The sequence below is a fragment of the Corvus moneduloides genome, chromosome 8 (genome assembly GCF_009650955.1).
Source record: "Corvus moneduloides isolate bCorMon1 chromosome 8, bCorMon1.pri, whole genome shotgun sequence".
Classification (NCBI taxonomy): Eukaryota; Metazoa; Chordata; class Aves; order Passeriformes; family Corvidae; genus Corvus; species Corvus moneduloides.
The window spans coordinates 33,828,474-33,856,385 of record NC_045483.1 but is presented as its reverse complement, the minus strand read 5'-3'; the positions used below and the strand labels follow the sequence as shown (position 1 = coordinate 33,856,385).

Sequence of the window (27,912 nt, the reverse complement as noted above, 5' to 3'; positions counted from 1 at the left end):
TATAATGTGCCTTTTACTTTTAGGCAGAATTGGACCTTAAGAGGCTTCGAGACCCACTGCAAGTTCATCTGCCCATCCAGCAAATTTCTGAAAAGGACTGATCAGCAAAGAAGCTCTGAACCCCAGCAAAAAACCTGTTCATAGCTCTTGCCTTTTTTAATTAAAGCATTGCAGGTGGAAGCTGGGACATGGTGTGGGGGGTGGAGGGTTTTTACCTTTAATCAAGACAAAGGACTGTGAAGGGGGAAATCTCTCAAATCTGAAGATGGGACATTGTGGAATGTTAGTTCTGAAAAGGGCTTGGCAAATAGTCACATTTTAAAAATTTTCAGAATGGTGATTGTGTACAAATACAGGATTGGGGGGGGTTCATGAAAAGAATGTAATGCTGGGGTGTAGGGGTGTCTTCTTCCAGCTTTGCAGGGTCTGCCTCTTGAAAAGACACCAGCAGCCTGCTTAGCTTTTTAAATTTTCCTTTACCTGATTCTGATCTCTCTCTCTCTCTCAAAAAACGACAAAAGAAGAAAAAAAAAAAAAAGAACAAAGAATCCAAGCCACCTGGAGCTCTGGCTGGTGATCAGAACTTGCACTCCACCACCATTAACACGCACACTTCTGGTCAGACCCTGGTCTCTTTTATAAAGTTACTACAAGACTGCTTTCTACTGGAAAACCGTGAGCTTCCCCTTCCCAGCCCATCCCCTGTGCTCCACTGACTTCCTCCTTTGCTTATTTGTAGCACAGATTGGTTGTAGCCAAGTGAGAGAAGGAATGAGTTTTCTTCTGGACATTTGATAATCAATATTTTGGATTATTCCATAATAACTATATAAACTTTGTGTCCCAATGCCCTTGAGCTCCTTCTAGAAATCCATGGCAGCATTGCATGAGCGGTTTTTTATATTCAGTCTTAAGGGAGGGAGGTTCCCCTCTTCCTACCCCAAATCTGATAGCCACCTGGACTATGGAATTATGAAGGCTTAAAGGATTACAGAACTGTTGCTGGAATCATGACTCCTGCTTTTAAGTGAACAGTTTTGGAACATGGGATAATGAAAATTGGTATTCGACTGTTTGTGTAATGGGATAGAAGGTTTCACATATTGTCAAGGCATTTCCCTTGCCCAGAGGCTTTTTGGGAGCCTGGGGATCTTACAGTGCAAGACACAGAACTGCTTTGGTTCTGTAGCACTGTCCCCTGCTTAAGTAGCTTTAAGTGAACTTGGTGTCCACAGGTCAGAATTTCTTAGGGAGTGGCTAATGAAATCTCTTGTTCTTAGCTAAAAAGAAATAAAGGAAGGAAGGTCAACCCATTACCCTCTCTCCTAGGCAAGGCTGGCTGCTTTCTAAGCAGATAAAACATCTCTTCACTCAAAGCAGGTCAGTCTGGTTCAGCACCCTGCTGATAAATGCTGTGGAGACAAGATGAAGGTGGGAGAAGGACACTAAGCTTTACATGCCGAAAGGCTGGCTGCTTTTTTTTGATGGTTCACTACTACTCCTCACTGTGTCATGGAAAAAGAGGCTTCTGGTTTTTTTGGGGAACCATGTTTTAAAAATATAGGAAAGAAAATAATTCAGTATTAACTAGATGCCAGGTGCCTTGCAGATGTGGAAACACAGCTGAGATTGCTGCCTCTTCTCACTCAGTGGCATGTTGGACCGAATGGGTGCATGTTTCTAGTTTTATTTTTTCCCTTCCCCTTTTCCTCTGTCTTTCCATTTAATTACATCGTGTGATTATTTTTTATCTGTTTTATCCTGTTTGTGTGATGCGTTTTAAAGGGAAAAAAAATGAACACAATCCTGTAGCTGAATCCTTGGTGTGTGTTTGGGATGAGGGAGGGAGCATGGAGAAAAGTCCTTCTTTAAAAAAAAAAGAACAAAAAAAAACCTGAACATGTGTAAAATCCTGTATCATTTATGAAATATGTATAAAAGAGCAATGTACTTCTGGAACAATAAATAACTATTCAATTTTTGAATCAGTGCTCTTGAATAGTGTTGTTTTCCCTAGGTGAGAAAAGAATATTCCCTGTGTGGCATCTCTCTCCTGAGTTTCCTCCATTTCTTTTTGTTTAGGTTGTGTCTTCTTGACTGACCTTACCTCCCTGAGGCCGTGGTGATGCAGATGATAATAGCTTTCCTGAAGAAGCCTGGATGGAGATCTGGCTGCTAGGCCTGGCTGCCTAACACAGGGATCTTGGGAGCGGGTGAGGTAGAGGTAGAGAACTTGGTCTAGCAAAGATCTTCCTTTGGCCAGCATAGTAACAGGACAAGGATACATACGGGCGGGTAACGCCCAGCAACCTAAAAGTGGTACCTGTGGTGTCAGTGTGTTTCTGTACTGCATTCAAGTGCTGTTCTGGAGAAAAACTGGAGTTTCAGGCTTCAGTTCCTTTCTCTCTGGGCCGTTGAATGGTTTGATTTGTCGTGGTGACATATGATTTGTTCATTAACTTTGGGAATCAGCAGAGCGTGCTTTGTCCTACCAAGATGGGTTATCAGGATGAGGTGTTTGGTGCAGGTTTCTACCATGCCCATAGACTGCTTAAAAAAAATTTTCATCCATGATTAGCTAGTTTCTGAAACAGCCAACTCTTGTGTTTTTCAAAGCTGGAGGGGAAGGGCTGGAAGCTGTTTGTTGTCACCTCCCTTTAGTCACTGCTGACAGACTTTCCTCCAAGCAGCTTTTAGTCTGCTGCTGGCCCCACATGAGCTGCTGCCACCCTTAGGCAAATTGTTTGGCTCAGTTGCATGAGAATTCGTCCATTTTGGTATCCAGGAGACTTCATGACATCGTAGCACCGTAATCTCTATTTTAAAAGCAAGAAGATGCTGTTACAAAACTGTTCCTGCACATGCTTTAATGTTGTTCCAGAGAAGATGTGGGTAACAAAAGTAAAAAGTGTCTATGCTTGTGCCCTGAAATCCACAAGCCTCCCACTCAGGTCTCAGTGCCTTGGAATGCTAACACTGAAGGGAAGGGTGGGGTTTGTTTGCTCTCCTGATCCACACCGTTGTATCTCAACATCAACACACTCTCCTGCAACAGCTACTTCCCTTTTGGGAGCCAGGCAGGTAATAGGGTCCTGTCGTCCTGGCAGCACTTGAAGAGCTGGCAGTGCTGCCTAAATCTTAATGTGGCACTGCACTCTTCAGCCCCGGTGAGGGATGAGCAGCAGGGTGCATTGCACTGCTTGGGTGCTGCTTTTTCTACCAATTTTGTTATTCTTTTGTTTAATCTCTTCTGTGAGGGAGCTTTTAAATAAATGTATGACCAGTTTAAAGTTTCCTGGAGAACTGCATTGTTCCCTTTGCCACACCCCTGAGGCTCTACTTTGCAGGCTCCTGCAGGGAATGTGTTCATGGCTCCTCTTTCCTGAAGAGCAAAGAAGAAACCAGCCCTCTCTCGTTCCCCCTGTAACCCTTCCTGCCTGGCAGGCAGCAGTGATGATCACCTTGCTGCAAGTTCTTACGCTTCCATATTGGCTTTAAGAGGGTTTGCATGACGCTCTGGAGCTGCTGTTGGCTGTCAGACCATGGCACTGAGCCAGCCATGTGAAGCTGGCCAAGCTGCCCTGTCTGAGCCAGTGGACCAATTTCTCTGATATCTCCTGGGTTTTTTTGTGTGTGTGGAGTTATAAATGCAAGCTTCTTTCCTCTGTGTCCCATTGTATGGCTTCATTTTCACGCAGGAAGGAGATTTTTATATCTTAAGTAGTATTCTACCTTATCCCGAGAGATTCTAATTATTCCTTTTAAAAAAATCCGTCAGGCTTATTTTCTATACTGACATTAAAGGGGTGAAAAGTAAAATGCAGTAGTGAAATTTAGACTTGCAGTGCACCTAAGCCCTGAAGTAGGGGGAGCAGCTGCTCTTAGTCTGTGCTGCTGTGGCTCTGAGGGCTTTTAAAAAATGAGTTCTACTCCTCTTTCTGCCTCTGACAAGTTTTGCAGTTACTGGTGTGCTGTCTGTGCTCTAATTCCTCCATCTGAAGAAAATGGAGGAGTGTGGAAAATACGCTGGGTTCTGTAGGACCTGTGGAAAAACACTCTCAAAACATCAAATTCTGTGTCCCAGTGCTCCACTGAGGCAAAGGAAATAACTGCTACTCTTAACTAGGAGTGATGTACTTGCCTGGTTTTAATGACTTCTTGATACTTTACTTGTGTTGAGCTTGCTCATACTTCACTCAGCTTGTGCTCCCTCCCTGCTCTCCGCAGCCCTTCCCACTGGCACTGAGTCCTGGAACAAGCTGTTTACAGCACCAAAGGCTATCTCAAAGACCTTGACTTCAGTGCAATCCATCTCAGCTGCCTGTCAGGGCTTATTGTGAATGTACATCCTCCAATCAATCCTGGACGGGGAGCCTGTCCTGTGTGCAGGGTTCTCCTCCCTCTCTGTGGCAGGAAGTGCTGATTAGCTCTTCCTCCTTCTAGGCAGGCTGCAGGCTTCTGCACCCACAGTTGTGCTTCACACACCTCCCAGGCACTGGTGTGTCCTGAGAGGTGGCTCTGACAAAGCCAAGATCGCTTCAGCAAACACCAAAGCGTTTTTATTCATCAGTCCACTACAAACTGCACGAGGCTTTCCAGTCCAGCCAGTGCTTTGGAGAATTTGAGTTCCTTGTGTGAGCATGGTAAAGCCCTGCGGAGATCTCTGGGAGGGACAAGAAGGGTGGTTGCCACCTGCAAAACCAGCATTCTTTCTTGTGTTAAGAACAGATATACACTGGCTTTGTAGCAGGTTTAGAAAATTCCTCTTGAGTACCAAACTAAAGTCCCTGCCCTCTATTTTAATTTTGCCTTTCCTCTTCATGTCTTTTAAACTGGTGACTTCTTTTAAGAGGTAGTAACTTGAGCCTGATTCTTTTTGGGGTGTTGGGTTCATCAAGCTCTGGGGTGCAATTGTGGAGGCCAGGAACAACATATTTGCTGGAGAGTGCAAGTCTTACAAAATGCCCTAATGGAATTGTGTGTCTACTAGAGCATCTCCTTGCAGGGAAGTCTTCTGTTTGGGTTTTTTCCCTCCCTTTGTCCCCCAGACTAACTTTACAGCTCCTGGAGCTGTGAATATCACCCACATTAACTTGCCTCTGGTCGTTCTTCTCAGAAACATTTAGAGGCAGCACACTGTCCTAGTCATCTCTGGGAATGCTGGGGCATCTCATGCTTTAATCCATTTTTGAGAACTTGATAGGGCCTGTAGGTGACACCTTTGAGGCTCCAATTTGTGATGCTGCAGTTCATTCCTCTGTGTTAATTGTCAGCTGTCAGTCACTTACGTGTACCTGTCAAAACATTGTTACAGCAGGCTCACGTAGCAGCTACAAAACAAAAGCAGCTGGGGATCAGATGGTTCATGTACACACCTGTGACACAGAGCATTCCATTCAGGCTTGTCAGTTTTATTTAGCTGGGATCATAAGTGTGAATCAGCCTCTCAATGAAAGTGGCAAAATAGAAATTCTGGTGGCTTGCTGTACTATTCTGTGTTCAATTTTAGTTTCTCTTCTGGGAATTCACATAATCACCTCTGGAGGGTTATCTGCCTTGATAGCTTTGTGTAGTGGATCCGTTCTCCTTTCCTGTTGTTGGAAAAACCTTTCTGGTACTGCACAGCTGTCAGCACAATAGAACTGCAAGAATTTTTTATTTTTTTTTTTTTTTCCTTATGGGAGTAATAACAGTAATTTATTTGGAGGTTTTTTGTTGTTCCCTAGAGTTGTTCACCACTGAAAAAAGACTTCTGTGCTGGGGTGGAGCAGAGCAGCATATTGCACTTTGCTCCCAGGGACACACCCCAGCAGAGAGAGGCCATTGAGAATTTTCTGTAATGTGCAATCCCTACAAGACAAGCACCCAACTCCCTGTCTTGTGCAAATTCAACATTGTAAATAATGGAGCTACTTTTTTCCTGCTGGGATTTGAAGCTTAGTGTAGTTTCTTAGGCTAGCCTGCTGCAAAAATGCAAGATACCAAGGGAATGGGAAAATGCCCATACTTGCCTGATGGTGTGTGATTATTGTAGGCTTAGCTACACTCATTGCTGATGGAGAGCTCTTACAGTAAGAGTTGGTGGGGTGAGAGGGAAGAACCCTTTCTGGGTTTGCTGTAGTAGAGAACAGATTTCGGTGTACCACATCTAGAGCTTGTGGTTGTCACTTGCAACTCAGTCCAGTTTGGTTTGAACCAGTCAGGAGAGGTTCTCAACTACTTGGTTTTGCATCAAAATTAATTCTGTAATGCTGGACCTGGTTTGTTTTTTAAAGACAAGAGTTTGTATGACTGCTGCAGAAAAGTGTCTTTACTTGCCTTGTTTGATAATGTCGCTGCAGTGGTCAGGTTGTGTGACCAGGAGTGGCAAGGGTCCCTGCGTAGCCTAGGAAGAGCTTGTTTCCCTGTGGGACACCAGTCTTTCAGTTTGACTGATGTTCCCATTGTAGCTCTGCTCCAAGCACTCCTCTGCAATCTGTGCTCGGAAGGATCAGTCCTGCTCCTTTGACCACTCTTTCCTGCAGTTAAGGCTCCTTAGCCGCTGTTTTCTGCCTGGAGGGAGCCATGGAGTATGGCTTGTGGAAGGAGCAGAGATAACAAGCACCCATCTGTTCTTCTTTTCCATCCCTTTGGGATGTCCGGGTGTCCCTGGTTAGAATTCTTCTCTGGATAAGATAGTGGAGGTGTCACTGTGGGGCAGGTGCCAGAAAACAATAGCAGGTCAAGTCCAAAAAACAAGATTGATCAGTGAGTACGTCCCTGCTGTCAGTAAGGGGCAGAGCTGCTCTGGGAAGGTCAAGGCTGGAGCTGTACCCCACATCCCTTTGGCCTCTTCCTCTGATAAACTTCCAGGGGAGCAATCACACTTGCTCCTCTGGAAGCCTGGAGTCAGAAGCTCCACTGAGAGGAAGGCTGCGGGAGCCACAGCCTGCACCAGAGCTTTCAAGCCTCTGTCCCTGAGTGGTGGCTCTTCCTTGGCTGAGTGGGATGTTCCAGTACTTGTTTTTCTGTATCTACTTTGTCATCCAGCTCCAGCCAGTGTCTTCAATGGGTGAGTAAAGAGGCATTGCCTTATTTCTGTTTGCTATCTCTAAGGTTCATGCTGAGCCTTGGTATTCTTAAGTGGAAGACTGGAAGGTGGGAGAAATACCCCATCTCTTTGAAGGTGATGTGAAATTCCTTCCGGTTGGAAAGATCCTTCTGTTAGAGAGTGTGAAGTCTCCCATATTGGGAGAATCTCTATTGCCAAGGCACTGTGGGATTCTCCTCTCTTTGGAGGGCAGACTCTATGAGTAGAATTATGCTACCTTTTCACCTGCTTCCTTGACAAATCTGAACTGAATCTAGTGCCATAATGCAGTGCTGCTCCCTTCGTTGCTTAGCTGTGCTGGAGCAGAGACCTCCAATTACACAGGATTAATGGCTGCAGAATGGGGTGCTCACCAATGCTTGCTGGAGCCTGATTTGTCACCCAGTGTATCTGCTACCATGTCAGCCAGAGAACTAATGGTACCATCAAACTTATAAATGGAAAAGCTTTGCTTCATAGCTAATGCTTGTCAGCCTGAATTGCTCAGGCCACGCAAGAAGTATTGGGGAGGAAAAAAAACTGAGCCAAGAAAAATGAAAAATAGGGAGCTGGAGACAGTTATTCATCTCGTGCAAACCCCCAAGCTTGTTGTTTGGGGAGAGGAGGTGAGAGGCTGATCAGTTGCTTCTCTGTTTTTGTGGAATTTTTTTTCTTAAAAACTCAATTTAATTAAAATGAAAAAACCGTGCTGCCAAAGACTGCTTGGTGTCTGCAGGGAGGCTGGTATGGGGCAGCACTGGCAGTCCAAAGGTGGCTGTGAGGATCTGCAGTGTTCCAAAGAGCACTGTCTGCTTTTTCTGCTTGTTTGCCTCCCCCTCACTCCTGCCAGAAGCTCTCAGGGGAATGTAAGATGTGAGGGAATGCTACCTCAACTCCCCTGACGTGCCTTCTTCCAGCTCCCTCTGAGCTGCTGCATGTTCATCTCACTAAATTTTGTCTTTAAACTATCTCCTGGATGTTTAGGAGACAGCGTCATCTCCCTAGATGAGCATTCCCAGAGTCTGTCTACAAGGGATATTTCATAATTACATGAAAGCTAATGAGAGTGTTGGTATTTTTAGTGCTGCCCAGCTGGGAAGCTGACAGGGTGTTCCCGCTTCACCTCATTTGGCTTTTAACAGCATGGAAACCTTTTCATCTTAGTCAGTGACTCACCCTAAGGCCACACCAAATCCTCTTGTGGAAACCAAGGGAATTACACTGAGGGAAGCCTGAAGGAAGCTCTGTTCAGGACCCGTCTTTTCCTTTCGGGAGAAGTCAAACCAGCTTTTGGAGGATGGGATTTACAGCGCTGCTGCTGTCTGTGGGTGAGGGCAGGCAAACAGAGGCAGGTGAAAGGGAGAGCTCACAAGGGAATGCCTGGTGAATCCCATCAGAGGTTCCCTGCTGCATTCCCCTCTCTGCTGCTCAGGAGAACTAGGCTGGTTGTGGTGGCAGTGAATTAGCTCCTCTGCATATCTTTGAATTGTGGCACTAGAGATTACTTCATAACCCAGATCCACATTCCCTGTGCCAGCTCTGCAGCACTCCTGACTCTGGCAGCTGCTCCTACCTTTTATGCTGGATTTGAGACCAAGCAAAATGTGTCTGTGGCTGAGGAAGGCATAAGAGATGTTATATTTGTGAGATATTTCTATGAGATAGCACATCTGTGGGACAGATGTTTACGGAGGACACAGCTAAATAAGAGTGACTTTGAAGTCCATTCTCTGAAGCACTCGTAGTTCCCACTTTAAAGTCAGTGAAACAAATCAAAATAATGAACCAGGATCATTTGTGTTTCTAATAGGAAGAGCACAGTATTCCTCCCTCACCCAAAGTCCATCACTCTGTTGTCAAAACAAAACAGCACAGCTTTAGAACTTCCAAATAAATGTGCTGTGGAAAGTTGAGGCTGTTGCAGTCCAAGATGCGTTTTATCAGAGTGATTGGTTTTATTAACCTAATTTTAGGAAATGGTAGTCAATTTTCCTTACTCAGGGCAGTATTAGCTTTCCTTTTGCTTAATAGGGAATTGCTTGTCAGGGATAAGTGTGCTTAATCAGGTGTTAAATGTAAGGGAAAATGGAACCTCTGGACTTACAGTGAGGTAGCTGCCAAATGAGGGTTAATTAGGAGGAGACTGAAAATTTAATGAACACTTAAATTCTTCGTTTATGTTTTCCCTATGGTACTCTCACGTTTTAACTATTTGCAGAAGGTTCAGAAAGGCCTCTGAAAAGGGACGCACTCCTTGAGCATGAAGGAATCACAAGCATCACACTTGCCAGGAAGTCCGTGTATGTTTGTGTCTTGCCCCCACAAACACTTCACAAACTGCTGATCTCCTGTGCAGATCAGCAGGGTTTGCGGGCTTGCAAGGAACACAGCTGTGTAAAGGGTTGAACATTTTGCTCCCCAGAAGGTCCCAATTCAGACCTTCGTGCCTCTACATTTTAAGATAACGAATAAAAAGGTTTGGCAGCTCAGCTGTGAAGGCTGACTCTGGCTGTGCATGGGTTTTAAAAGAGGCTGCATAACCTGTTTGAGATACAGTCCTTTGTTCCAAGGCAGCTGGGAGAGTTACCAGTGACTTCAGGAGGGGCTTGCAGGTGCTCAGTTAGTAGTTGAACAAAGGGTTATTGTCCTGGGCTAGATCCAGTGTTCCCAGGGTGTATGTCCTATGGCAAAATCACTACCTGGACCTTAGATTTGCTCATATCTTGTTTTTTTCCCCCCGTCAGCTAAACAGCAAGTCAGACTGTTGCATAATGTTGTGAGAGCTCTGTTAATTTACTTGTTCCTCCAAGACGAGCTGTCAGAATTTTCCACAAGGCAATGAGTTTGCTGCTATCACCTTTTCTCCGCAGGGACCTCTCTCCGTCACAATGGTTCTGTTAAGTCAGGGATGGAGAAAAAAATGCTTTTGTAATTATCAGTAAACACCTTGGTTTGATATCTACCAGCTGCTCTCTGTGTGTGTCGCAGCCCTGGACCCCTGCTCTGCCTACATCAGCCTGAACGAGCCCTGGCGGAACACGGACCACCAGATCAACGGCTCGCACGGGCAGCCCACGTGCGACAGCGGCATCGACGGGGAGTGGTACCGCTTCACGGGCATGGCGGGCGACGCCATGCCCACCTTCTGCATCCCCGAGAACCACTGCGGCACCCACGCCCCCATCTGGATGAACGGCAGCCACCCGCGCCAGGCCGATGGCATCGTCCAGCGCCAGGCCTGCGCCAGCTTCAGCGGGAACTGCTGCCTCTGGAACACCACCATCGAGGTCAAGGCCTGCCCGGGAGGCTACTACGTGTACCACCTCACCAAGCCCAGCGTCTGCTTCCACGCCTACTGTGGGCGTAAGTCACCTGTCTGACTGACCCCCCTTCGTCCCTGGGAGGCAGGAGAGAGGTGGTGCCTGGCTCCTGGCTTCTCCAGGTGGTGGCCTGTCCATATAGGATCAGCAAGGCAGTTTCACCTGCTTTGTTCTGCTAGCAGGATTTTTCCACAGCTGACCTGGCCTCAGTGATTTAATGCTCCCTGTGGAAGCATTAAACCCCTGTGGTTTGTCTTGCCATGCTACCAAAGTCAAAATTTGCATCTCTGACTTGCAGTAATTAAACTCGATTGTTTCTCAGCAGCTTCAGCAGGTCAGCTTTCCCAACGTGGGCCAGGTCTGTAACTGATGGACTGCACACAGGGTGGGAAGCTGATGGGCAAATACTGTGGGTTTTTTGCATGCTCAGTGCTTTGTGCTGACATTGTTCTTGTCATGCCCTAGATTTTTATGATATCTGTGATGTGGTGGATTGCCAGGGCTCCTGCCTGGACACCAGTGACTGCACGTGTTCCCCGGGTACAACCCTGGGACCTGATGGACAGACATGCCTTGGTAAGGGTGGAAATAAGCTGTGCCAGTTACTGATGCTTTTCTTCCCTTTGTTTCATTGCTCACATCTCAATCCCTTGCCTTACAAAGCACTACAAAAAGTTAGGTATCCTGAGAGGAGTTTTCCCCTTGCTGCTTAGAACAGGTCTATCATTCTGCGAATGGTTCCAAGATATGACATCCCGTGACTGCATCCATTCTGGTGCCCCTGGAGCTCCATGTTTACGAGGCTGGATTTGCTTTCTGCATGGTTCAGCTGCTGAAGGCAGTAGCAGAGTCTCCTTGCAGGATCATGTGGTGTCACTGTGGTACCCAGGAAATGCTGTGCAGTCTGGCATTAGAGATTTCCTCTCGCACGCTCTGTTGAATAACTCTCCTCCAAAAAATGTTTTGCTGGCTGCTGTAAGGCTGCATACTAGACCCCACCATACTTCCTGCCCTTTTGGGATATTGTTCAGGGGCTGGGGCTTGAGGAGACCCAGAGAACTGTAAGTCCTACCACAGCTTCAATGGTTTTAGGCAGCCTGACAAGGGGGTATTCAGTGAGCTGGCACTTGGTGGCAGAGACCAGCATGGCCAGGAGGTGAGACCAGAGCGGGGAACATGGGCTTTGGAGTTTGTGGAGGAATCTGAGGAGAGGATAGCTGTGGTTGTGTGTGTGGTGCTGGAGGAGAGCACCTGGACTGAGAGGTCAGGAAAAAGATGGTCTGTGGGACAAATCAAGGGGGCTGGGAAGGGGTGGCTGTTGGGGAGCTGTAGAGCCACACTGATGCACAGGAAGAGGTAAGGGTGTTTGGGGCAGGAGAAATCTCATCTGTCACTTGGTTTGGTGGTGAAGCTGAAAGTAGAGTTGGTCTAGGAGGCTGTGTGGCAGGTCAGTCTGTTCCATAGGAGCTACACCTGACAAAGCAGGCGTGGGTGGTTTCTTTCTTCACACACCTCATGTCTGTGAGCACCAGGGCAGGGCCCACAGTCGTTCCAGTGTGTGGAAGAAGCAGCCTGGCCCTGCTGCAGGGTTATACTTGCTCACAGTGATTCTGGGGAAGGCTTTTGCTTAAGCAGCTCAACTTGTCTGCAGCCAAATGGCTGACTGAGCTGTCTCAGGTAATTAAAAGCATTTTATTAGCTGCTTCTGTGCAAGCCTTCCAGTCACAGAAGTGCCCTTGACAAGCACTAACACTCAATGAATGTGTGGCAGGCTCAGAGGAAAGGTTTTCCTGCAGCAGGGAGGCGCACAGGAGTCCTGAGCCTGTCTGTGTGTGCTGCAGCTGCTTTCATCTCCCCCCTGAGCAGGATTTCTGCACTGCTGCTTCTCGAGATTCCCAGGTGGCACAACACCTCAGCTGGAATGATCACCCTGGTTCGCCTACCTGCAGCCTCTCTTGTGTGGCTCTGTGATCTTTCTAATAGCTTTCTGTTGTGCTGAGTAACTGTGCAGTCGCATCTCTGAGAACAGCTGTGCCCTCCTTAAGGAAAAACCAAATAAATCCCTGTTTGTCTTTCCTAAACAGAGAATGTGCTTCCTTTCGCAGCTCCCCTGAAGAGGGGGGCTGAAGCTGTTGCAGTAATGCAGCAGAGAAGCCGTGGCTGCCCCTGGATTCCTGGAAGTGTCCAAGGCCAGGTTGAACAGGGCTTGGAGCAACCTGGGGTAGTGGCAGGGGATGGAACAAGATGAGCTTTAAGGTCCCGTCCAACCCAGACCATTCTGTGAATGCTGAGCAGCTCTGAGAATCTCCCTGTGTTTCTCCTCAGTACATTATGTGCTTTAAATCCCAGAGCAGAACAGCTCATCCTGAGTTACATTTTCATTTAGGGGTTAGATAAGGTCTTAGACTTCTTGTCATGCATCCACCAACTCAGTGCATTGCCTTTGATTTCTTCAATACCTGGATCCATGTTCTGCTAAGCTGTGGTTAAAATCAGCTCAGCACTCTCCCAATCCAGTCTCAAGATAACCAGCCTGTGTCCCAGAAGTGCTGGTTGTCACTGGTGTGGAAGAGCAGGGACAGATCTGTGTGTGCTGTAGAACTTGGAAGCCCAGTGAGGGGAATTTCTGGACCCAGCCCTTGACCAAGACAAGCTCTAGGCCCTTCTAACTACATCTCCATGCCTTTGCCAGTAGCCCTTTCCCTCTTCACCTTCTGTTTTTAAGCAGCTTTAGTTCTGTTTTTAGAAGGGAAGGTGTGGAGCCTGTCACACGTGTGAAAAGCAGAGTGTCTGTGTGAGTCTCCTGGACATGCTTCCTGCCTCCCAAAGCAGGGTACCAGCCAATTCTTTGCCTAAAATATTAGATTCACGTTGCTTGTGGAAAGAGACACCACCAGCAGCTGCAAGCTGTGGGTACTGTGCATGTGTGGGACCACTCTGAGAGAGCTCATCTCTGACCTGTACTTTTCTTCTTGTTTTTAAACTTCTGATACCTAGTAAATGCCAGCTTCTAAGCTGTTTTAATGAAACCCCATGTGAGCCTTGACTGATAACTCCAGCATCCTGGCCTGCCTAAGAGAAATCATTCATTTTGTGGCTCAGCAAGAGGAACGTTGGTCCCTTACTCTCTGTTTGATTTGCTTTTTACACATAGAGATTAAATCAGGTTGAGGAATTAGAATATCAGAGAACAAAGTACCTTAAAAAAAAAAAAAAAGGGCAGACAGAAACAGGGGAACTCTAGCCTTTAAAAAAGAGTCAGGAGGACTTTTCAGAGCTTTACCTAGAGCTTCAAAAGCTACTGTCAGTGTTACTACTGTTAGTGGGATTATTCACTGCATTCCAGAGCTTGTTTTTTTCAGATGAAAATGAGTGTGAGCAGAGCAACGGAGGCTGCAGTGAGTTCTGTGTTAACCTGAAGAATTCCTTCCGCTGCGAGTGCGGGGTCGGGCGCACGCTGGGAAGTGATGGGAAAACCTGTGAAGGTGAGGCTTCAGCTACCACAGGCTGCTGGAACTGTACAAATCGTTCCCTTGCAGCACTGGCTCTCTCTTGCCTCCTTGCACCTGGGATTAAAAGTCCCTAATATCACCTCTGTGCTTGCCAGAGGGGCTGATACTAAAATATCCCTCTAAGCAAGCAGAGAGAAATCTCCTTGTTGTTCTCCTTGCCTCATCCATTTCTGTGAGGATTTGCTTGTGTTTATCTCCGTGGGGGAAAGGCAGCAGTGGATCTGGAAGATTGGTTGTCCATGCAGAACTTGTTGCTGGAGTTGTTGGGATTTGGCTCTGAAGATTGGTGTGGTAGAGCTTTGTGGGGGCAGATTTAGCAGTGCTGGGTTTTGGCAGCTCACGTTAGGTATGGGGTAATGTCATGGCATTAGACTAGAGCATGAGGATCACTTTAGCTTCCCAGGATAGAGACTGAGGAGAGGGAGTGCCAATCTGTGGACAGAAGTTAAATTTGTGATTAGGGCTGCATTTTGCTCTTTGGTGTCTGTGGGCTCTACTGCTCTGTGCAGCTGCTGCAGTTCCTTCCCAGTGGTGGCACAGCCAGGTTGAAGACCCTCGATAAATTTAGACTGGTGACTTAAAGACCAAATTGTAGGTCTGATGTGTTGTCACTAACAGTGTACAAACATCTCTGAGCAGAAATAGGCAAACACAGCAAAAACTGACGTGTGCCTAATGTTTTCTGTGGTGAGCTGTGGAAGAGCACTGTGCCCCCTCACAGCAAAGCTGCTGTGTGGTGTTCACAGACGCTGTGGGGCCTCAGACAAGAAAAACAACTACAGATGTGCCTCACTTTTCAGCTAGCTAAAAGAGCTAAATCAGCTCTCTGAGCTCTGCCAGTACATCAGTCATCCAGGTAGTGACACTTCCCTGGGAAATGCTGCTGTGCAGAGTGCTCCTTAAGTACTTGTCAAGTTGTGTGGGGCCAAAAATGGTCTGTGGGCTTTGTCCTTGCCACATCCAGCTCTGAGCTGGTGGGGCATCACATAAATGAGCTGTGGGATTTTTATTCCCAAGCGCTGCACTCTTCTGACAGGGCTGGAATAGTCTGTTTGGAAACTCGTTTGCTTCTGCCATTCCCCGAGTTGGCTTTTAGGGCCTTTGATATATCATTTAATTTCCCTTCTGTAAGAAAGATGGTGCCTTTCACAAGTTTAACACTGCTGCTGGGGATTTTTACAATCTCGTTAGTGAATTTTATTTCTGAAGATGTGCCCTCAGCTTTGTGAGCCGTCAGAGAATGGGATGTGAGCTGTGAGCCACGTCACAGCTTGTTGCTAAAAAGAACAAATGCAAGAGATTTAGCTTGATTACGTGAGGTGGTGAGGCTGAGTAGAGATTAAAGTATCTAAAAATTTACATGATGATGCTTTACCCATTACTTTGACTCATATGGGGTGTTTGGACTGTTATTTTCCATGCATTGTATAGGATTGAGTGTGGGATTTCCATTCTTTTCTTTACATTTTAGCGAAAACCACACAGTCATTTCTGATGGTAGGCTCAGGGAGAAATATTCTATATTTATGATTTGCTTATCTTATGTACTGTTATTTTACTGAGAACAGTAGTACTTATCTAGCATATTCATCCCAAAGGGTTAAAAAAACCGATCAGTTAAGGTTATTTGAAAGAAAAAATCATGATCCTCTATTATTTTCTTTATAATAGGAAGCCAGCAAGAACTGGAAATGGCCTTACTTTCCTTAAATTTTCAGACTCTTCACAATGTATCTGGATGACCTTTCGGGCTCTTTTCTGCAGCTGCAGTGGCTAGGAATATGTTTTACAAAAAGCTCAGATCCTCAGAGTGTCCTCATCTGAACAAAGGAGATGTAAGAGAAGACCTGACAACTCCTCCAATTAGTTGTGCTGCCTTCTCCCCTCTGCACTTCAAAATGGGGGAAAATTAGGAAGTGAATCAACCTTACACCATGAACCTGTGCTTTCCCTGAGCCAACCTTGAAGCCTAAAACTCACAAGCTTGCAAAATTCCTGCTAAACAAACTCCTAGAAGCAGAGTTTTATTCTCAGCCCACGAAGGGGATTTGGTATGCCCACCCTCCCTCACAGCTGGGAAACCCCGAGGGAATGAGCACATCATCTTCTCTCTCTCCAGTGTTTCCTGCTGGGAATAGGAGCTGGCCACCTGTGGGGCTGTCCTTCCCCAAGGCAGCTCCCCTGCAAAGCTCAGGGCTTTCATTCTGCTGGTGATGAAGGGAGGGAGTGTGGTCAAAGTTTTAAGAGGATTTTCCTCCCCCTTTTGAAGTAAGAAACAACATAAAAAATTAGTTTAGGAGGATGTCTGCAGAGTCTGTTTGCAAGGGCATGTAGTGACAGGACAAGAGGGAATGGTTTTAAACAGACAGAGAGTAGGTTTAGATTGGATATTTGGAGGAAATTGTTCCCTGGGAGGGTGGGCAGGCCCTGGCACAGGGTGCCCAGAGCAGCTGGGGCTGCCCCTGGATCTCTGGCAGTATCCAAGGCCAGGCTGGACAGGGCTTGGAGCAGCCTGGGATAGTGGAAGGTGGCATCCATGGCAGGGGGGTTGGAAGGAGATAATCTTTAAGATCCCTTCCAACCTAGGCCACTCTGTAATTCTATGATTCTTGAAGTGCTAAGCTGCTGACTGCCCATTCAGTATGTCAGCTATAGCATGGGGTTTAATTTACTGAGCTTTTCCATAGAATTCCTTGATAACCTCATGGTGAAATGACAATCACAGGAAAGCGTACAATTAAAAAAAAGTCTCCACCTCATTTTCTTGGAAACAAGCTGTGGCCTTTGAGCTGTGTTGTGCAGCCTCTTGGCTGGTCAGAAGTATGCTGGGACCTGGAGGATGTGCTGATTTTCCTTTCTTTCCCAGAAATTGAAGGCTGTCACAATAACAACGGAGGCTGCAGCCATACCTGCATTGAAGTGGAAGACACCTACCAGTGTGAATGTCCCAGGGGACTCGTTCTGTCAGAAGACAACCACACTTGCCAAAGTAGGTCAACAAAATCTCCTGGCAGCCTCTGTCCCCCAAAAGAATGTCTGAAGGAATTTTTCTTCTTGTTTTTGCTGTCTTCTCTTAGTCTGTCCTTTCTAGTTGGGTTAATGGAGCTTTGTTACTGATGACAGACCGTGCAAAAGAGAGAGCCTGAAGATGTTGCTCTTCTATCCAGGCATAACAGCCACAGGCCCCAGCTTGAGTGCATCATGTTAATTGTAAGGCAGCGTTCTCTTACAATTAATACTGCTTAACATCTCCCTTTATACTGCTTTGCCCCAGCTGTGCACACCTCTGACAGATCTATACTGTTAGAACTGACATTTTCTATGCTCAAACTTCAAAATCTCAGCTAAAGTGGTCCAGTCCCTTCCAAGAACGGAGCTAAAGAGAGAGGCTTGTTTTTTTCCAAGTATGCCATTCCAGTAAGTATTCCTGTGCCTTGAAGCAGGGCACTAGCTTTGATATTAGGTGCTCCTGCTGCCCCTTGGAGAAGTGCCCGGGATAGCATGTAAAAATTGACTGTTGCCTCTGCTGTGTAGAGGCAAGGGCAGCGTTATCCTTGGAGAACCTTCCATCTGAACTTTCCATGGGGAGTCCTTCCTGCTGAGTCACTTGTGCCTATGGCATGCACATGGAATAAATAAGCTCCCTGTTTTTTGCAAAGATTACTTTTGCAAATATGTCCAGGCTGCCAGCAGTCTGGTGTTGCCTGGATGTCTGGTGACAGAATCTCCTGCAGCCTGATGTGTCACAGAGTGCTCAGGCATCAGTTGGTGGAGGGACAGATCCAGGGTTCATGGTGGCCAGAAGGGCAGATATGCCTCAGAGAAGAAGTTAGAATGATTCTACTTGATGGAATTTCTGCTTTTCAAGCCTTTTAGAAATGCAGGGCTCCCAAGGGTGAGCACTGCACGCTTGGGATCCAGCAGTGCTGGTGGGGAGGCCGAGGTGGGGACTTCCAAGAGCTGTGATTACACTCACTGATGGAAGGTTTGGCTGACAGATACAGGTCAGAACAGAGCGCTGTTTTTCAGTCCTGGGCCCCTGAGACAACCCCAGCAGGGCTGGAAGTCCTGCATTTCCCAGCCAGGGTTTCTGCTGCTTGTGAGGCTGCTAATGAGAGCAGCAGCACTGCTGGGAGCCAGGCTGGGGCTCGGGATTCAGCATCTCATAAAGTGAAATTGCCTGTTCTTCTGCATTCGTGAATTTATGTCCCCATGCTGTGGTCTGCAATTCTGAGCAGATATGGAACTGTACCACACATTTTTTTATGACACCTAATCAGGTTTATATTGGTTCAATTAACAGTGTAGAGTAGGCACAGTTGCCTGAACTGGATCTGCAGCCTCTCTACCCTCCTCTGCACTGTCTCTATGTTCAGAGCAAACATTAATAATCTTCCACAGAAATCACAGTCTACAGGCTACAGGTTTTCCACAAAGATACCAGCCAGCAAAATACTTGGAATTTTGCAGGCCATCCTAGAATTTTGCAGCCCATTCTAGTACCTCACTTATTCCTGTAGAGTAGGGATGAAATGCTCTTCTTCCCCTGTCCTCTGCCCAAACTTTTTGTGCAGGTAAGCAGGGTTTATGTTCGTGGCAGTGGGTCAGGGCTCCCCAGCACCAGAGAGCCTGTTCCGCTGAGCAGTCTGTGCAGGAAGATAACCTCTGCTCCAAGCTGCAGCACTTTGAAAGGCCAAGGAAGGAGCCAGAGGCTGGAATATGATGCCAGCAACAACAGCAGACAGAGAAATGAGCGTTGGACTCACCACAGAAGCTTCCTCCCAAGAGTCAGGTACCCAGAGGCATCGGTGCAAAGCAGAGTCTAAAGTGGAAATGAGGAGGCTTTCCCAGTGCTCACAGGTGCTCTGCGGAGTGTGAGGGGGAAGAACTAAAATGTTTGACTGGCACAGACTGGGATTTTCCCAAATAGCCACGGGTTGGCTTCAGTCAAGAGGTTTCCTTCCCTGGTTTCCGTGTCCGGGTGGTGGAGGGCACACCGACAGCTCCTGCAGCTCCAGAGCACAGGGAAAGTGGAGTGTTTTCTTTCTCCCACTTTGTGCCAGTCAGAGACACGTAGAAATAGAGAGATCCTGAGCCGAGTCAGTCCTGAACTTCAGAGAATTGCAGCTGGGATCTGAATCTCTTGCCCTGAATGTCACCTTTATAAAAGCAGTACATTTCTTGTTTGTTAAGGAGTTGCTAGAACAGCGAGCCTTTAAACCAGCCAATCAGTCCTCCAAAGGATGTTCCTCTCTGTCTGCATTGTGCTGTGTTCTCAAAGTCCCTTTGCTCCTGAGCTGTGCCATTTGACATGCTCAGTTATTCCCGCTTGCCTTCTGCTGCCAGTGGAGGGAAGGTTAAGGTAATTTTTAGTTCTTTAAGCTTCTGTCCTAACCCAGCAATGTCATTATGGGAACATATTGCTTTGGGTACTCTGCATACATTTTAGCATCTCACTTTGAAATTACCAACTTTTAATAAAAAATCCTCCCTGAAGGTACTCAGAGGCTGTTGCAAATACCTTAGCTGGGAGAGGGAAATTTTTAAAGGGGGTTGAAATGCCTGTTTTAGCAGTGTGCCTTATAAATACCCAGAATCCTAAATTATATAATTAATGACTGAAATTAAGGGATGGCAGGTCATAGGAATGTCAAGGACTGGGACTACAATTAATGTTGGCAAAAATCTTGGGAAGCTAGTATATTTGCAAAAAAGTTTTGTCGTGGGGTTTTAAAATTTAATAACTGTAAATCCTGCAAAGGGTTTGTTTTTCTGGCTGAAACCAGGATATATGCCACCAGTATGTTTATCCTGTCTCTAACTGAACAGATATGTATAATCCCAAGGAATACAGATACAGCAACTACTTTTTTATTGAAGATTTTTCTCTCTTTCTTCCTTTTTATTTTGTCCAAGTTCTGTTTTCTCCTGCTTCTTATTTAATGAAATTTTAATTTTAAAAAATTCACGCAAAGGCCTGTATTAAAATTTAAAGGTTGAAAGGAGGTGGAATGAGCGAGCTAATTGGGTTTGTTTGTCAGAGCTGGGTTTATTGCTTATAAAAATATTATTATGGCATTTTGAAGTGCTTCCATTTTAGCTCGGTATCTCTATGGCATTACTCTGCCTTGTTTCAGCATGTTCTGGGTTTGATGTAAAATCTGATTAAGGGTCTTTAGAAATGGCTTTGCCTGGGGTGTTGTGAATTTGATACCCATATCTGGCAAAGGCTCTTCCCAGGACACAGCAGTGCAAGAGATATCAATCCAATCTGTGCTGAGTATTAAGCAAAGCTGGAAAGCACAGCTGCAAGTGCAGTGATTGTCTTCATTGTTTTCTGAGACATTGCTGTGGCTGGAGAATTTGGGGCAGTGGCAGCTCTGGTTTGTGTTGTGTAGGTGAGGAATGTAAGATAGGTGGTTAGGTTACTGTGGTAAGATCATAATCATAAATGCTGTGTATGATGCCCCTTTTTTTCCCAGTTATAACTGGTATAACCCTTCCCCAGCTCACTGGTAGGTTTGTAGTGCAGACTCTTACTCTGGGCACTTCTCTTGCAGTCCCAGTGCTGTGCAAGTCCAGCTCTATTGAGGTGAGCATCCCAAAGGACCTAGTTGGAGGCCTGGACCTTTCCCTCATCAACACCTCGTGCAAAGGCGTGTCCAATGGCACTCATGTCAACATCCATTTCTCCTTGAAGTCCTGTGGTACTGTTGTAGATGTATGTATACTGTCCAGTCTCTGGGATTTGGGGATTTGGCTGTGGCTTGCTTGGGGAATAAAGTTGATTTAGCTGTACCCTCAGAGCCGTGTCCTGTGTTGCCGTGCAGCTACCCAGAGTAGACCTGGGCTGGCATTCCAAAGTCAGGGAGCTTGTTCCATCCCCCCTCCAGTGGAGTGTGTCTGACAGCATGGGTGCTGCTTTCTGCTCACCTCCTGCTTCACAGGGGTAGAAGGTAGTAGTGCCCTCACTCTTCACCCTCCTGCTGAGACAGATTCTGGTCTCCTGATAATGTTTCAAAGGTTAAACTGGCAACTGCTCGGGACCCAGAGAGCTCACCTTAGCAGAGGGGTAGCAGAAGTGCAGTGCACTGCAGCTGGCAGCAAACCGAGGTCCTTAGTTGGTCTGTGAGAATGAGCATCATTCCGGTTGGGGGCTGTAAATTCACCAGCTGGGCCTTCAGTAGCCACTCTGAGTGTCAGCCCAGAGAGGTCTTTCTCAGTGATCTCCCCTTTCTTCGCTGCAGGTAATAAATGATAAGATCATTGCCACCAACCTGGTGACTGGGCTGCCCAAGCAGACGCCGGGGAGCAATGGGGACATCATTGTCCGCACCAGCAAGCTGCTGATCCCGGTGACCTGCGAGTTCCCGCGCCGCTACACCATCTCCGAGGGCTACGTGCCCAACCTCAAGAACTCTCCCCTGGAAATCATGAGCCGCAGCCAGGGCATCTTTCCCTTCACTCTGGAGATCTTCAAAGACAAAGACTTCGATGAGCCCTACAGGGGTGCTCTTCCCACCCTTAAGCTTCGGGACTCTCTGTACTTTGGGATTGAGCCCTTGGTGCACGTCAGTGGACTGGAGACGCTGGTGGAGAGCTGCTTTGCCACTCCCACCTCAAAAATTGATGAGATCCTGAAGTACTACCTGATTCAAGATGGGTGAGTTCACTGTTCCCTCTCTGGCTGGCAGTTTAATGGGAATTGGCAGTGGGGCTCAGTTGTCTGTGTGATGCAGGAAACACTATCCCTTCTCCCCAGCAGCCTGTCTGCCATGCTTGTAGCAAGCACCAGCAGCCATCAAGCTGAAACCACCTGTCCCATCGAAAGTAATTGGGAGAAGCAGTGGGAGGCAGTGAAAGAGGCTCCTCTGAGTGCAGCCTTTACAGGACGTATTCCCTGTCACTGGCCTTGTGGATAATTGAGTTGGCTCCTGTAGAAAAGATTCTCTTTCCTGATGTCCTCTCTCTGCCAGCCCATGTGCAGAGCCCCCATGGCCATGTGCTGCTGCCAGGTAGCTGCCGCAGCAACCGGAGCAACTTTCTGAATTTTCTCATAATGGCTTTCTTACAGCACGAGCCACAAGAGTCCATTGCTAGTCCAGGTAGGAGCTCCAGGAGAATCCCTCGCGTTGCTCTCCCTGATGCCTGTCAGTGTAATAAACCTAGGGTCTTTCAGTTTGGCTGTAATTTTTTGAGATGTTTGGGGTTAGTGATCTTTCCAGGATATGCTAAAAATAATTTTGTGCAGATCTGTGGGTTTACTGTAGTGATTTTTGCATCAGAGGTTTGGGAAGCCTCTCTGTGGGCTCAGCTGTGGCTCCTAAGATGATCCCTCTTTCCAGACACCTTTTTGGGTGCTAAAATGACCGTGCCATGCTACAGCATTGCTGTGGAGTTTTGCATGCAGCAGCTTAACCAGATGGCTCTGAGGAAATGTCACAGTTGTGAGGTCAGTCTGCTGTCCTCTAGGGAGGGAAATCCAGCCAAAGGAATATCTAAGACATACCCAAGAGCTGTAGCCTGGTAGTCAAGGGACTGTGCTTGTCCAAGTCCTGTATGTTGCCTGCCAGACGATTTAATGATGACAACAATTATGTCCTCAGCTGCCAGACTAAATCATCCACTGTTACAGCTGCTGATGGCAAGTCCTGTGTGGTTGTCTTGTAGCAAAAGGGGTCCTGGCATGTAAAGTACCCAAAAATACTGTTTTCATTTCCTTCTGATGAAGGATTCAGCATTAGCCTGCTCTCCCTCCATCCTAGGCTGAAGTCCTTCTGTGCCCAGCATTTCTGGGCTTTATGAGCAGATCTGTAATGGAAAAATTGATTTTATCAACTCCCTGGCTTGGCTGTTCCTGTGGACCCTTGACAGAGTCAAGGTTCCAAACATTCATTTGTTTCTCCCCATGAGTGAAAATGATGGCATTCAAAACAGCAGCCAAAACCTGAGCTGGATAGAGAAGGGAGAAGGCAGGAAATATCATCTCTTGAATTCACCCCAGAACTCCTTGGAGGATTTATGGCACCAGCAGTTTCTTGGTACCTGCAGAGGGCATTAAAACTTCACTGAAGGCACAAAAGTGGGCTGGAGCCTCATCCAGCTGCTCCACTCTGCAGCTGTCACTGCAGACCCCAGTGTCCCCAGTGATTCAAAATTAAACTAGCTGAATACACTGCTAAGTTGTCCCTGCTCCAAACACTTCTGTTATAACCCAGTTTCCTTCTAGCAATCCAGCCCCAAAAGCCCATAGCAATAAAGATGGGATTTTTATGTTGGTTTCTGTAGGATCAGACCTGAAATAGTTAACTGCATCTTCCAAAGGGAAACTCTGTTTAAATTGGAGGGGTTATACCTTGGACTGAAGAATGGGAAAACTCTGTTTACTGCTTTCTTCTCTGTTAATTCCCTGCCTTCTGAAAACAAAATGAAACAAAGGCATTGACCGATGGCACAGCTGATAAACGCTGAAGCTCTCTGGGGCATCTGGAGCGAGGTCATGTCACTGATGAGGTCAGGAGCTGTGATTTGGCAGAGCACGAGGTGGTTAAGGTAGTTCCATTGCAAAGCTCATCTCGTTACGCCTCAGGCTGCCCCATTTGTTAGGCTGAGGTGGGTATTTTGTTGTCCAAGCCTTCCTTTTAACCTTGCAACCCTGAGTAAGAGGGTCAGAGCACAGCTCCCCATGGCACTGCCACTCTGCTCCCCAAACCTAAGCACATTATGCACAGGGATAGGGTTATTTTCCCCATATCCTGACCAGGCTCACCCCTTTTCCTTCCACAGCTGTCTCTTCTCACCTCTCCAAAGTGGGAAGCAGGGTCTCTGAAGGTTTCCTAGGCGAGTGGGATATGGTCTGGCCCCACAAATGCAAAAGGGCTCATCCCTGTGACTCAAAAGGTTTCTGAGCTGGTTTTGTCTATGTATCCCTGATTCCTTCATGTTGTTCTTCCACTTTCCCTCTCCCTAGCCTCAAATCACTAGGTTTCCTTCCACTAGTGTGGAGAACCTTTGGAAAACCTGGGATTCAGGAGTCAGTTTGAGCCAGTGTCCAATAATCATCACAGTTTATATGCTCACAAATGAGAACATGCCTATGAGTTGACTTCATGGCTGCAGAGCTTGGCCAGTCACCTATGAAAAGTCTTTAACTGTCATTCCTTATGATCAGATGCCTTCTTTAAAAAGGAATTTTCGCAATGTAGAGATTCCCAAACGTTCCAGTGAAGGCAGAACTGCTCTTTTACAGCTGAACATGTCAAACATTGGCATTGCTGACAATGCCATGCACACGTTTCATGTAAAGAGGGGAGCTGGAGGTTGCTGCAAGAGCAGGACTTTGAGCTACACCAGTACCTCTTGTCTCTTCCACCACTGCTTTGTTTTTTGGTTTTTTTAAAATATCTTTCAGCGTCCACATTTTTGGAATTAACTTGCTAGAAAAGATGAGCTGCATTGCAATGCAATTTCACAGCAGCATCAGGGCCTCTTAAGATGCACAAGGTTTTGCAATAACCAGCAGTAATTATCGAGCCACCGTAACTTTTTGTCTGTCAAACTCTAAATGGGCTGTAATAGTTTATAGGTACACTGCACCTGGAATGTAACTTGTTGTAAAAGCAGCTTATTTTCTTGCAGTTCTGTGACCTCTCATAAAATCATGTATTGCTAGTGATGGAAAAACTGAAATAATAAATTTTTGATGTAGTGAATTTGGGCTCTTTGACCAAGTCCAGCAGGAAGAAAAATGTAAATGATATAAAGCAAAGTAAATCTGGATTTTTGTTGTTTTCGTTATCTGTCATATTTTAGTAATGTGGGTGCAGGCTGCTTCATTTTAAGCATAATTTATGTGCATATGTATGTGTGTACAGTAAGTGCGTGCCACATTCTGTGGTGTATAGCACTGCAGACTGTTGCACAGGAAGGTGAAACAAGGACAAACTTGCCTGCAGCTTGCTGGCAGTCCCTCTCTGAGGGGACTGGGCCATGTCCTGCCAGCCCTCTGCTGCTGAGCTGTTCCCTGTCTGGAGATGCTATTAGCACTGCTGCTGTTTTTCCCCATCATTCCCGAATTTTCTCCTGTGGCCAAAGAGGAAGTAGCAGAGATGGTGGCTGAGCCTGAGAGAGCCAATCCCTCCTTTTCTTTCTCTGGTTAAGTAGGCTGGAATGTCTTTTCTCTTTCCATTTCTGGAAAACCCATTAAAGCCTATCCCTCTGCTCCCCTCAGCTGCGTTTCTGATGAGTCCGTGAAGCAGTACACGTCAAAGGACCATCTTGCCAAGCATTTCCAGGTTCCTGTGTTCAAGTTTGTGGGCAAAGACAACAAGGTAAGCTCAAAACTCAACTCTTAGGTATTTCATCAGTCCTGATACGGCCGAGAAGCCTCGGCACTAAGTTGGAAAAGGGTATGGAATGGCTGGCCCAAGACAGGTGCTGCTGTGCCTGTTCCAGCAGTTGCATCTTACAGGAGCCTGACACAGGTACTTGAGGAGAGATTGATGAAAACAACTAAAATTAAAACATGAAGGACAGTTTTGGAACATCAGTGCCACAGCAGGCTAAAATCATTGCTGCTTCCAGGGTGGTCCACCCTTGTATGCTGGGTGAGAGAAGTGTTCTCAGTCACCAGGCACATTTCACAGTGTCCTATCTTTAAAACAACACTGTTTTTAGTTTGGGATCTCTTCAACCTTGTGTCTTCTCGAGCTCTTGTGAGTACAGATGCCAGGATTCCAGACAGAAGGCCACCACAGTGCTTAATTCAATGTGAGACCAGGCTGTCTTTCTGGGGCAGAAGCTCTGTAGTGGGAGGACAGTGGAAGGATAATGCCATTTTTCCAAATGCAAATAGCTTTCCTTTTCTATGCTGGAGGAAATCGGATCTTCCAGCCATTGTTATGCTCAGCCAACACTGCCTGCTCTGAAAGGTATAAAGCTGCTGCTCCAGCTACCGGAGAGCCCCAGTAGGGTTAAAACAGATGAGATCTTCTAAAATTCAGAAATTTTCCTTGGCTATCTGATTGCCCCTGCTGCCTCCAACCTGCATCCTCCCATCCTGCCAAAGGATTCTGCTTCAAACCTCTCCATTGACCAAGTCTCTGTGACTGCTGCTTGCAGGGATCTTGCTTGCTCTCCTTGTCATTGACAGGGCAGGGAGCAGCAATCCTGTCACTGCCTTTGCTGTGCAGGAAAAAAGGCAGCTGTCTCCTTGCTCTTTGCATTGTCCTTCCCTCAACTTAGCCCCTCATCACCCTGCGTTTCCCTCCTTTTCCCCCTCGGTTCCCTGGCTTTGTTTTCCCAACTCACTTGAAATTCTCTTGCGCGTCTCCATCAGTCCTTGCGAGGCTTCACGCATTCTTGACGTGCAGCTCCTGCCAGTCCATGCAAGCTCTTCCAAGCTGATTCCTGGCATTTTCATCCCTTCCTCTGGAGGATCATTTCATGCCTTCCTATTCCCTGTCTCTCCACCCTTGGCTCTGAGATCTCAGCCAGGCACTCTGGAGAGGGCACGCAAGGAAGCACCCGGAGCAGCCAGGTTGGCTGTGGATGGCGATGGTGGGCACAGGCCCTGTGCCCTGGGAATGGTGTGGCTCGTGCTCTGGCAGCAGTGGCAGTGGTTGCCAGGGCTGTGCACTGACCCTGCCGCTGTGTCCCCACCGCAGGAGGTGTTCCTGCACTGCCGCATCCTCGTGTGTGGGGCGCTGGACGAGACCTCGCGCTGCGCCCAGGGCTGCCGGCGACGCGTGCGCAGGTTGGCGGAGCAGGAGGAGCAGGAGAAGGAATCTGTTCACGTGGCAAACCACATCCTGACAGGAGGCCCCATCAGAATCGACTTTGATGACTGACACCCGCCCTCTGGAACAGCATCCCTGGCCTTCCTTATCAATGCCTCTGTTGTGGTGGTTTGAGAAACGGGAGGTATTGTTGAAGCCCCGCTTGAACCTCAGGACTCATTTCCTTAGCTCTGTGGTGATTATTCCTGAAGTATTTTGGGCCCACGAGGCAGCCCTTGGAGCGTGACCTGCACTGCAGAACAGTTTGGTTTTATCTGCATTTCTCCCCAGCACCCCTTCAGCTGAAGGGTCCCTGTTTCCTTGCAGGCTGGAAATGTTACCCAATTTTGTCTTTCCCTACATCCACCTACAGGCCCCAGGACTGTTTGTCCTTGACTAAACAAATGTTATCCAAGCCCTTCTTGCATCAGACAGTACAAATAGTATCGTAGCTGAGTGTGTTTGCTGTGCAGCTCTGTGAGTGATGCCGAAGCCTTTGGGTGACTGTTAATAAAAACATGTATAAAATATATTTCATCATGTGTAAGTTCTTTGGAGCAATGCAGTTATCATTACAGGCAACTAGAGCTCACATCTATCACAGGCACATTTAAATGTGGTTTTAAATAGCAAAAGGTATTTAATGAGATTTGATTTTTTTAGTGGCTTTTGATAATTGCATGCAGTTTAATAGTGTTTCCTCTTGTATTTAGTGTATCATTATTCTTCTTCCTCTTCTCCCACCACCAAATATGTCTTTCCTAAGTGCTATAGCACCTTGATTGTAAGAGAAACACCATTAAACATCTATAAACACCCCCCTCCCACGTGTGCTGCTACCAAGTGTTTGTTTGGGAGTTGTGATGCATTGCCCTGGTTAGAGAGGCCATGGTTCCAGCAAAGGATTAGAGGAATGCACGTTAATTATTTATAGCAATCATTGGTCGTGTGGGCAGTTCTCGGGACAGGGCTGTCCCCAGTGAGCCTGGTGGCAGGAGACACAGTTACTGGTGATCGTGGTGGCATCGTGGTTGTCAGGAATCTTTTCGGGCTGTCATGCTCCTTCCAAAGGAAATGTTAATGGACATAATCGGCTCAGGCTCCTCTGGGCTTCATTGAGCTGTGTGGTAAAGGATTAGGGATGTGGGGTGAGAGGAAGGAAGCACAGCCAGCAGTGAAGGACAACGTAGGAGAGGCAGGGCTGGAGGATGAGAGGGGAAGGGTCCGTCTCCACC

The 27,912-nt window shown here is 46.9% G+C and overlaps 2 protein-coding genes across 5 annotated transcripts in view; both read left to right on the top strand.

Annotated features, from left to right (window-relative positions):
- MCU (mitochondrial calcium uniporter) overlaps nucleotides 1–1,985 on the top strand; it is a 77,017-nt gene extending 75,032 nt beyond the window's left edge. Inside the window, exon 8 of one of the 2 annotated variants that reach the window (XM_032116468.1) lies at nucleotides 28–1,985. In XM_032116468.1, coding sequence (XP_031972359.1) covers nucleotides 28–144 — 117 coding nt within the window. In that variant the 3' untranslated portion in view covers nucleotides 145–1,985. Of the gene's footprint in view, nucleotides 1–23 lie in introns of both variants that reach the window. The other variant, XM_032116469.1, reaches the window with a different exon arrangement.
- OIT3 (oncoprotein induced transcript 3) lies at nucleotides 589–27,498 on the top strand. Of its 3 annotated transcripts, none has more exons than XM_032116463.1 (10): nucleotides 589–675; nucleotides 2,083–2,218; nucleotides 10,058–10,432; nucleotides 10,855–10,965; nucleotides 13,752–13,874; nucleotides 16,768–16,890; nucleotides 20,462–20,622; nucleotides 21,149–21,564; nucleotides 25,132–25,231; nucleotides 26,567–27,494. In XM_032116463.1, exons 3-10 carry the CDS (start codon nucleotides 10,189–10,191, stop codon nucleotides 26,747–26,749), a joined length of 1,461 nt encoding a protein of 486 aa, XP_031972354.1. In that variant the 5' UTR covers nucleotides 589–675; nucleotides 2,083–2,218; nucleotides 10,058–10,188; the 3' UTR covers nucleotides 26,750–27,494. The 3 variants fall into 3 exon arrangements, with proteins under 3 accessions (XP_031972354.1, XP_031972353.1, XP_031972352.1); XM_032116462.1 differs by having other exon boundaries at nucleotides 2,083–2,224; XM_032116461.1 differs by lacking the exons at nucleotides 589–675; nucleotides 2,083–2,218 and adding an exon at nucleotides 2,257–7,051 and having other exon boundaries at nucleotides 26,567–27,498.
- Nucleotides 27,499–27,912: the final 414 nt, after the last annotated feature.

What these genes read in the sequence shown, in the direction of transcription:
- OIT3 (XM_032116461.1), top strand. Translation starts at nt 6,988, where the DNA reads ATGTTCCAGTACTTGTTTTTCTGTATCTACTTTGTCATCCAGCTCCAG. An exon ending in TGATGGACAGACATGCCTTG is followed by an intron (nt 10,966 to 13,751) that starts GTAAGGGTGGAA and finishes TGTTTTTTTCAG; the next exon opens with ATGAAAATGAGTGTGAGCAG. An exon ending in TTGTGGGCAAAGACAACAAG is followed by an intron (nt 25,232 to 26,566) that starts GTAAGCTCAAAA and finishes TCCCCACCGCAG; the next exon opens with GAGGTGTTCCTGCACTGCCG.